Source organism: Pseudoliparis swirei, chromosome 3 (genome assembly GCF_029220125.1).
Source record: "Pseudoliparis swirei isolate HS2019 ecotype Mariana Trench chromosome 3, NWPU_hadal_v1, whole genome shotgun sequence".
Taxonomy (NCBI): domain Eukaryota; kingdom Metazoa; phylum Chordata; class Actinopteri; order Perciformes; family Liparidae; genus Pseudoliparis; species Pseudoliparis swirei.
In genome coordinates this window covers 25,531,236-25,541,886 of record NC_079390.1, presented here as the reverse complement: position 1 = coordinate 25,541,886, position 10,651 = coordinate 25,531,236, and the positions used below count along the sequence as shown (strand labels likewise).

Below are 10,651 nucleotides of genomic sequence, written 5' to 3'. Positions count from 1 at the left end.
ATGGGGACAGAGTAGAGTCAGAGATCACATGTTACATGGGGACAGAGTAGAGTCAGAGATCACATGTTACATGGGGACAGAGTAGAGTCAGAGATCACATGTTACATGGGGACAGAGTAGAGTCAGAGAGATCACATGTTACATGGGGACAGAGTAGAGTCAGAGATCACATGTTACATGGGGACAGAGTAGTCAGAGAGATCACATGTTACATGGGGACAGAGTAGAGTCAGAGAGATCACATGTTACATGGGGACAGAGTAGAGTCAGAGATCACATGTTACATGGGGACAGAGTAGAGTCAGAGATCACATGTTACATGGGGACAGAGTAGAGTCAGAGATCACATGTTACATGGGGACAGAGTAGAGTCAGAGATCACATGTTACATGGGGACAGAGTAGAGTCAGAGATCACATGTTACATGGGGACAGAGTAGAGTCAGAGAGATCACATGTTACATGGGGACAGAGTAGAGTCAGAGATCACATGTTACATGGGGACAGAGTAGAGTCAGAGATCACATGTTACATGGGGACAGAGTAGAGTCAGAGATCACATGTTACATGGGGACAGAGTAGAGTCAGAGAGATCACATGTTACATGGGGACAGAGTAGAGTCAGAGATCACATGTTACATGGGGACAGAGTAGAGTCAGAGATCACATGTTACATGGGGACAGAGTAGAGTCAGAGATCACATGTTACATGGGGACAGAGTAGAGTCAGAGATCACATGTTACATGGGGACAGAGTAGAGTCAGAGATCACATGTTACATGGGGACAGAGTAGAGTCAGAGAGATCACATGTTACATGGGGACAGAGTAGAGTCAGAGATCACATGTTACATGGGGACAGAGTAGAGTCAGAGATCACATGTTACATGGGGACAGAGTAGAGTCAGAGAGATCACATGTTACATGGGGACAGAGTAGAGTCAGAGATCACATGTTACATGGGACAGAGTAGAGTCAGAGATCACATGTTACATGGGGACAGAGTAGAGTCAGAGATCACATGTTACATGGGGACAGAGTAGAGTCAGAGATCACATGTTACATGGGACAGAGGCAGAGAGATCACATGTTACATGGGGACAGAGTAGAGTCAGAGATCACATGTTACATGGGGACAGAGTAGAGGCAGAGAGATCACATGTTACATGGGGACAGAGTAGAGTCAGAGATCACATGTTACATGGGGACAGAGTAGAGTCAGAGATCACATGTTACATGGGGACAGAGTAGAGTCAGAGATCACATGTTACATGGGGACAGAGTAGAGTCAGAGATCACATGTTACATGGGGACAGAGTAGAGTCAGAGATCACATGTTACATGGGGACAGAGTAGAGTCAGAGATCACATGTTACATGGGGACAGAGTAGAGTCAGAGATCACATGTTACATGGGGACAGAGTAGAGTCAGAGATCACATGTTACATGGTGACAGAGTGAGTCAGAGAGATCACATGTTACATGGGGACAGAGTAGAGTCAGAGATCACATGTTACATGGGGACAGAGTAGAGTCAGAGATCACATGTTACATGGGGACAGAGTAGAGTCAGAGATCACATGTTACATGGGGACAGAGTAGAGTCAGAGATCACATGTTACATGGGGACAGAGTAGAGTCAGAGATCACATGTTACATGGGGACAGAGTAGAGTCAGAGATCACTACATGTTACATGGGGACAGAGTAGAGTCAGAGATCACATGTTACATGGGGACAGAGTAGAGTCAGAGATCACATGTTACATGGGGACAGAGTAGAGTCAGAGATCACATGTTACATGGGGACAGAGTAGAGTCAGAGATCACATGTTACATGGGGACAGAGTAGAGTCAGAGATCACATGTTACATGGGGACAGAGTCACATGTTACAGTAGAGTCAGAGTTACATGGGGACAGAGTAGAGTCAGAGATCACATGTTACATGGGGACAGAGTCAGAGATCACATGTTACATGGGGACAGAGTAGAGTCAGAGAGATCACATGTTACATGGGGACAGAGTAGAGTCAGAGATCACATGTTACATGGGGACAGAGTAGAGTCAGAGATCACATGTTACATGGGGACAGAGTAGAGTCAGAGATCACATGTTACATGGGGACAGAGTAGAGTCAGAGATCACATGTTACATGGGGACAGAGTAGAGTCAGAGATCACATGTTACATGGGGACAGAGTAGAGTCAGAGATCACATGTTACATGGGGACAGAGTAGAGTCAGAGATCACATGTTACATGGGGACAGAGTAGAGTCAGAGATCACATGTTACATGGGGACAGAGTAGAGTCAGAGAGATCACATGTTACATGGGGACAGAGTAGAGTCAGAGATCACATGTTACATGGGGACAGAGTAGTCAGAGATCACATGTTACATGGGGACAGAGTAGAGTCAGAGAGATCACATGTTACATGGGACAGAGTAGAGTCAGAGATCACATGTTACATGGGGACAGAGTAGAGTCAGAGATCACATGTTACATGGGGACAGAGTAGAGTCAGAGAGATCACATCATGTTACATGGGGACAGAGTAGAGTCAGAGATCACATGTTACATGGGGACAGAGTAGAGTCAGAGATCACATGTTACATGGGGACAGAGTAGAGTCAGAGAGATCACATGTTACATGGGGACAGAGTAGAGTCAGAGAGATCACATGTTACATGGGGACAGAGTAGTCAGAGAGATCACATGTTACATGGGGACAGAGTAGAGTCAGAGAGATCACATGTTACATGGGGACAGAGTAGAGTCAGAGATCACATGTTACATGGGGACAGAGTCAGAGAGAGATCACATGTTACATGGGGACAGAGTAGAGTCAGAGATCACATGTTACATGGGGACAGAGTAGAGTCAGAGATCACATGTTACATGGGGACAGAGTAGAGTCAGAGAGATCACATGTTACATGGGGACAGAGTAGAGTCAGAGATCACATGTTACATGGGGACAGAGTAGAGTCAGAGATCACATGTTACATGGGGACAGAGCTAGAGATCACATGTTACATGGGGACAGAGTCAGAGACATGTTACATGGGGACAGAGAGACAGAGATCACATGTTACATGGGGACAGAGTAGAGTCAGAGAGATCACATGGGGGACAGAGAGAGAGATCACATGTTACATGGGGACAGAGTAGAGTCAGAGATCACATGTTACATGGGGACAGAGTAGAGTCAGAGATCATGTTACATGGGGGACAGAGTAGAGCCAGAGATCACATGTTACATGGGGACAGAGTAGAGTCAGAGAGATCACATGTTACATGGGGACAGAGTAGAGTCAGAGATCACATGTTACATGGGGACAGAGTAGAGTCAGAGAGATCACATGTTACAGGGACAGACAGAGACAGAGATCACATGTTACATGGGGACAGAGTAGAGTCAGAGATCACATGTTACATGGGGACAGAGTAGTCAGAGAGATCACATGTTACATGGGGACAGAGTAGAGTCAGATCACATGTTACATGGGGACAGAGTAGAGTCAGAGATCACATGTTACATGGGGACAGAGAGTCGGAGAGATCACATGTTACATGAGGACAGAGTCAGAGAGATCACATGTTACATGGGGACAGAGTAGAGTCAGAGAGATCACATGTTACATGGGGACAGAGCCTCTCCAGTACAGAGATGAGTCCTCTATCAGCACTAAGGTCTGACTAGACCAGTACAGAGATGAGTCCTCTATCTGCACTAAGGTCTAACTAGACCAGTACAGAGAGGAGTCCTCTATCAGCACTAAGGTCTAACAAGACCAGTACAGAGAGGAGTCCTCTATCAGGACTAAGGTCTGACTAGACCAGTACAGAGATGAGTCCTCTATCAGGACTAAGGTCTAACAAGACCAGTACAGAGAGGAGTCCTCTATCAGGACTAAGGTCTAACTAGACCAGTACAGAGAGGAGTCCTCTATCAGCACTAAGGTCTAACTAGACCAGTACAGAGATGAGTCCTCTATCTGCACTAAGGTCTAACTAGACCAGTACAGAGAGGAGTCCTCTATCAGCACTAAGGTCTAACAAGACCAGTACAGAGAGGAGTCCTCTATCAGCACTAAGGTCTAACAAGACCAGTACAGAGAGGAGTCCTCTATCAGGACTAAGGTCTGACTAGACCAGTACAGAGATGAGTCCTCTATCAGGACTAAGGTCTAACAAGACCAGTACAGAGAGGAGTCCTCTATCAGGACTAAGGTCTAACTAGACCAGTACAGAGAGGAGTCCTCTATCAGCACTAAGGTCTAACAAGACCAGGACAGAGAGGAGTCCTCTATCAGGACTAAGGTCTAACAAGACCAGGACAGAGATGAGTCCTCTATCAGCACTAAGGTCTAACAAGATCAGTACAGAGAGGAGTCCTCTATCAGCACTAAGGTCTAACAGGACCAGTACAGAGATGAGTCCTCTATCAGGACTAAGGTCTAACTAGACCAGTACAGAGATGAGTCCTCTATCAGGACTAAGGTCTAACAAGACCAGAACAGAGAGGAGTCCTCTATCAGCACTAAGGTCTAACAGGACCAGTACAGAGATGAGTCCTCTATCAGGACTAAGGTCTAACTAGACCAGTACAGAGAGGAGTCCTCTATCAGCACTAAGGTCTAACAGGACCAGTACAGAGATGAGTCCTCTATCAGGACTAAGGTCTAACTAGACCAGTACAGAGATGAGTCCTCTATCAGGACTAAGGTCTAACAAGACCAGGACAGAGATGAGTCCTCTATCAGGACTAAGGTCTAACAAGACCAGGACAGAGAGGAGTCCTCTATCAGGACTAAGGTCTAACAAGACCAGTACAGAGATGAGTCCTCTATCAGCACTAAGGTCTAACAAGACCTGGTGGACTTCAGGAGGAAGGCGACAGCTCCTACACCTCTGAGTGTCCTGGGAGTGGACATGGACATGGTGGAGGAGGACCAGTACCTGGTGGAGGAGGACCAGTACCTGGGTGTCTCCATTGACTGAACTGGAAGGCCAACATCAACGCTGTGTACAAGAAGGGGAGGAGTCGACTCTTTTTCCTGAGGAAGCTTCGATCCTTCAACGTGTGCAGCAAGATGCTGGAGTTATTCTCCCAGTGGGCGTGGCCAGTGTGCTGCACTTTGCCATTGTCTGCTGGGGGAGCAGCATCGGAGCCGGTGACACCAGCCGTCTTAACAAACTGGTTAGGAAGGCTGGCTCCATCATCGGCTGCCAGCTGGAGCACCTGGAACAGGTGGTGGAGAGGAGGACGTTGAAGAAACTGCTGTCCATACTGGACAACCCGGACCACCCGGACCACCCGGACCACCCTCTCCACCACCTCCTACAGGGACAGAGGAGGACTTTCTCCAGACGTCTCCTCACGCTGCCACAAGGACAGATACAGGAGAACCTGCCGACGGCTATGAGGCTCTACAACAGATCACCTCTTGCCAGATCATAGTGCAATAACTACAACAATAACTGAATACTTACACTATGTTGATCTGCACTTCACACATCTCATTTGTTTGCACTACACACATACACACACATTTCATTTGCTCTGCACTCATACACACACTTTGCTTTTTGCACTCTGTCTATATTTAATATTTTTGTATTTGATTTGTCAGTGTTGTTGTGTGTTGTGTATGCATGTGTGTTGTATATTTACATATATATTTTGTTTGTATTTTACTTTTATTTTACTTGTATACTTCTATATCTTTCATCCCTGTTTCTTATATTTTGTGTTTTGTTTTTATTCTTGTGTGTTGCTGCTACTGTCACGACAAATTTCCCCTTGGGGATTAATAAAGTATATATCTATCTATCTATCTATCTTTATCTGCTCCCATTGAGAGGTCATTTGTAATTTTCACCAGTGCCGTCTCGGTGCTGTGGTGTTTTCTAAATCCTGATTGAAATTTCTCAAATAAACTATTATGATGTAGAAAGTCGCACAACTGATTTGTGACCACTTTCTCAAGGATCTTGGAGAGGAAGGGGATTTTAGAGATCGGTCTGTAGTTAGCCAACACCTCTGGATCCAGAGCGGCTTCTTCAGGAGAGGTTTAATAACAGCCACTTTTATGTCACATTAACTTAAGTGGTTGTTGACAGGCTGACGGTCTCCCACACACATTTAGCACGTCAACACGGTATATTTACTCTTTAAATGATTTGGCATATCATGTTTTTTGACAGGATGTATTTATTTTTTTTCTTCTTTTTTTCATCTCAAAATGTTAAGAGGGGCGGCGCCCTAGCACCCCCTATGGACGCACCGCCACTGCTCTCTGCTCACCTGGTGTCTGTGCGTTGGAACAGAACAGGAAGTCGTCCTTGTTTAAACATTTTATTCTCTTCTTTAAAGAGGCAACATGTTCAGTATAAAACATCTCAGAACCTACTCAGTAGGTACACCGTCATGTACATCATACACAGGTACACGCTGAGGACTCGTTCTCCTGAAGTTCTGCAGAGTTTCGAGTCACAGTCGTCTGACCTTTGACCTCGTCAACGCAAAGTTCAAATGTCTGTTTGCCTTTGGAGGCGGAGCTCCAGCCAGAGGTCAAAGGTCAGGGCGGAGTCATGCCCGTCAGCTGAGGTTGGACTGAGGACTCCCCGCCGGAGAGGAGCAGCAGGAGGAGGAGGCGAAGAGGGAGGCGTCGGGGGAGCTGCGAGCGGGGGAGGAGTAGGAGGAGCCAGGGGAGGAGGAGGTGGGCGGGGCCGAGGCGCTCCCTCGCTCCCGCTGCTTCAGGTGCACCTTGGCGTGCCGCTTGCGCTCGTCGCTGCGGGCGAAGCGGCGGCCGCACTCGGCGCAGCCGAAGGGCTTCTCCCCGGTGTGCGTGCGGATGTGCGTGGTCAGGTGGTCGCTGCGGCTGAAGCCGCGCAGGCAGACGCGGCAGCCGAACGGCCGCTGGCCCGTGTGCACGCGCACGTGGCGCGTCAGCTCGTCGGAGCGCGAGAAGCGGCGCTCGCAGCCGGCGGCGGGGCAGGCGTAGGGCCGCTCGCCCGGCGGCCGCCGGCACGCCCGCCCGCCGGGGGCCTTCCTGGGGGCGCGGCACGGTTTGGTGAGCTGGGCGGGCGGGGCCTCGGGGCTGGATCCGCCCCGAGGAGAAGGCCTTGATGGTGGACAGCGGCGTGAGCGGCGGCGGGTTCCGGTCCCGAACCGGGCCGAGCCCCCCGGCGTCCGTCGACGCGAGGTAGTCGGGAAGCATCGGCGGCGCCTGCAGGCCGGGCCCGGAGGCGGGGTAGGCGGGGGGCGGGGCCTGCGGCGGAAAGGCCTGGCAGGCGGCGGCGGAGGACGCGTACGACGGCGCCACGGAGAAGACGGAGGTCACGTCACTGGAGCCGAAGCTCGCCGACGACGAGGAAGAGAGGGGGGGGGCGCAGGGGGCGGCGGGGGGGATGCTGACCAACCCCGTGAACAGGCTGAGGAGAGGCTCCGCCCACAGGCCGCCACCGGGGGCGGGCTCAAAGCTGAAGCGGCCGCTGTAGGCCAGAGGGGTGAAGCGGGGGGTCAGGTCCAGGTCCGACAGAGAGTCTGAGGAGCAGAGAAGAAGAAGAGGTGATCACATGACCACACCTGAGACACAGGCCTGCTCTGATTGGCCGAGGAACAAACTCATGAAATGTACAGTAATGTATCACAAACAGTTTAATATAATAGTTTATAATAATATAATAGAACATAATAGTTCAATATAATATAGTTTATAATAATATAATTGAACATAATATAGGTTAATATAGTTTATAATAATATTATAGAACATAATACAGTTTAATATAATATAGTTTATAATAATATAATAGAACATAATATAGGTTAATATAATATAGTTCATAATAATATAATAGGACATAATATAGATTAATTTATTATAGTTTATAATAATATAATATAGGTTAATATAATATAGTTTATAATAATATAATAGAACATAATCTAGTTTAATATAATATAGTTTATAATAGAATATAATCTAGTTTAATATAACGTCAACATTAATGAATAATTCACTTCTTAACTTCCACTCATTAAAGTCACTTATTTCGTATTCCTCATGACCCGCCGCCTTGCACCTCCTCCTGCACCTCCTGCTCACCTCCGTACTCCCCGGGCTCCGCGCGCTGCAGCCCGGCCCCCTCGGCTGCGGACGCCGCCAGCAGCGAGCCCCCCGCGGCGGCGTTCTGCAGCAGCATCTGCAGCTCCTCCAGCCGGGAGTAGTAGCCGTCCAGCGGGGAGGGCAGCGGCGGGAGGCCGGCCGAGGGGGCCAGGGGGTCCGGGAGCTGCAGCGCGGACACGAGCAGCTCCGCTTTGGTGGCTGCCATAGGAGGAGGAGGAGGAGGAGGAGGAGGAGGAGGAGGAGGAGGAGGAGGTGCGCTCCTGGAACTCCGAGCGCTTCCTGCGGGAGGACCGAGCTGCTGAGTCCGGCGGAGAGACGCTGTGTCCGGGCAGCTGCTGCTGTGACGCTCGGAGGAAGCCAACGCGTGGAGGGTCGAGGGCTCCGGGTCCAACGTAAACAACAACAACAACAACAACAGGGTAGCTTTCACATGCTGCTCGAGTGAACTTGAACCTGAGTGTCACTTTCGGAGGGTTCCCGGCTTTATAAAGACTCCTGCGTGACGTATGTTGCCTAATATGGCGCGCGGGAAGACCCATATATGGGCAGAGCGGGAAGCGCGCGCCCCGACGCCCCGGCGGCTCCGGGGTCTCTGCGAGGCTCCGGGTTCTGGAGCATGAAGGGTCCGGTAGAGTCCAGGCTATGAGTCCCGTTCGGTGGCTGCAGGCCCGCCGGACGGACCGCACCGGAGACGGTAACCGGGACAGCGCGAGCCGCCATGGCCGGAAACCCCGGAGACACGTCACGGCCCGGATCAGGTTCTCGGAGCTCAGCCAGCCGCGTCATCACTTCCTCGAGCCTTATTTGGGCGTCTTCCGGTTGGACTGCTGGTCTGAGCGAGAGGGGGCGGGGCCAAGCAGGACCGGTCTAAAGTCCACGAGTGTGATCACATTCATGCACTTAAAGGAGTAGAAGTACACACATATGATCACAGCTGGAGCCTCATCGGGACACTTCCAGAATAGATAAAGTATGATCACAAAGAAACACGGAGAGCTTAATTATACACACGTGGTGTCGCCACTGGAGCTGGATAACGTCACGTGGTGCGGGAGCGAGGTGGATATGAAGTCACGTGGCGCGGGAGGAATCACCGGGGGATTAGCTCAAATGGTAGAGCGCTCGCTTAGCATGCGAGAAGTAGCGGGATCGATGCCCGCATTCTCCAGAGCTTTTGTTCTGATCCTCCACGACAGTGGTCCCCAACCTTTTTTGACCGGTTCCGTGTCAGAAATTATTTTCAAGGACCGGCAATATAAATGACGTAATAAATATGACGTCATACAATTATACGAAGGGCATAAAGTGCCAAAACTACAACTCCTCATTACGCCGAATGAGTGTGAGCCGTGCTTGTTGACCTGCAACGAGCCGCTAATGGAGACGGCGACACAGACGTGTGTTTGGTCCGCTGCTCCTCGCCGAGTTCTGGTCGCTGTCATTAGAACACCGGCAGAGTTGTTGTGTGAAATGTCCCTTAAGGCCACCGTCATTTGCATCTCGAACTAATTTTCTTCTATCTCGGACGGGCTCGATCACCGGGTGGGTTTGTTTACAAATGGGTTGCAGGTCTATTCTGTTGCAGTCGGGTCTTTTGTGGTTGGAGTACCGCTCAAACTCTTTTAAAAGCCTCTTCCACCCGGTCAACGTCTGAAACATGTAGAATGTTCCGCTGTTCACTCGCCCACACAGCAGCGACTTTATCGGCCAACTTGAAAACAGTTGTCATTTCCCTGAAGTGACAGAATTCATTGAGCAGGTTGAATATGTTTTAAGATTCTTTGTGACTGTGCCGCCAGCAGAGGGTTCGGCGCGTGAGACTCGCCTGCAGCGAGAAACCCGAACTTTAAGACTCCTGAACGCGGCTCAGACGTACACACAGGTATCCGGTCCTTTTTCAAAATAATATATTTTTCCGACTGATTTAAAAAAAAAATTACAACATTTTTTATTCACTTTTTCCGCGGCCCGGTTCCAACCAAGCCGCGGACCGGTACCGGGCCGCGGCCCGGGGGTTGGGGACCCCTGCTCCACGAGACGCCGGACCGTCACGTGACCCTCAGGAGAGATGACGGCTGACTCCGGCCTCTTCTGGTGCATTTGAGGGAACGGCATGAGACAAGGAGACACGAGGGGGAGGAACATGTTAAAGTTAAAAGTTAAACAAATAAATCAAAAAAAGTTCAAATTAATTATATCAATAAACTGATCAGATATCTGTGTGTATGTGTGTCAGTGTGTGTTTGTGTGTCTGTGTGTATGTGTGTCAGTGAGTGTTTGTGAGTCAGTGTTTGTGTGTATGTGTGTGTGTGTCTGTGTGTCAGTGTGTGTCACAGTCTATAATCAGCTGGTGTTCCTGATGCCGACGCGACTCAACTTTGTTCTATTTCTGTGGCAGCAGTCATGGTCTGTATCGAGGAGGTGAACACACACACACACACACACACACACACACACACTGGGAGGGTCCATAGAGTGTGTGTGTGTGTGTGTGTGTATATAAGCAGCAGACGGCC

General features: G+C 49.6%; 1 protein-coding gene across 1 annotated transcript; it reads right to left on the bottom strand.

Moving 5' to 3' along the window:
- Nucleotides 1-6,344: 6,344 nt before the first annotated feature.
- LOC130191840 (early growth response protein 1-like) lies at nucleotides 6,345-9,492 on the bottom strand. Its single transcript, XM_056411559.1, is given in 3 exon segments — nucleotides 6,345-7,088; nucleotides 7,090-7,549; nucleotides 8,115-9,492. Coding segments are annotated over 3 exon segments (1,173 nt in total). The 5' UTR covers nucleotides 8,341-9,492; the 3' UTR covers nucleotides 6,345-6,601.
- Between the last annotated feature and the right edge of the window lie 1,159 nt (nucleotides 9,493-10,651).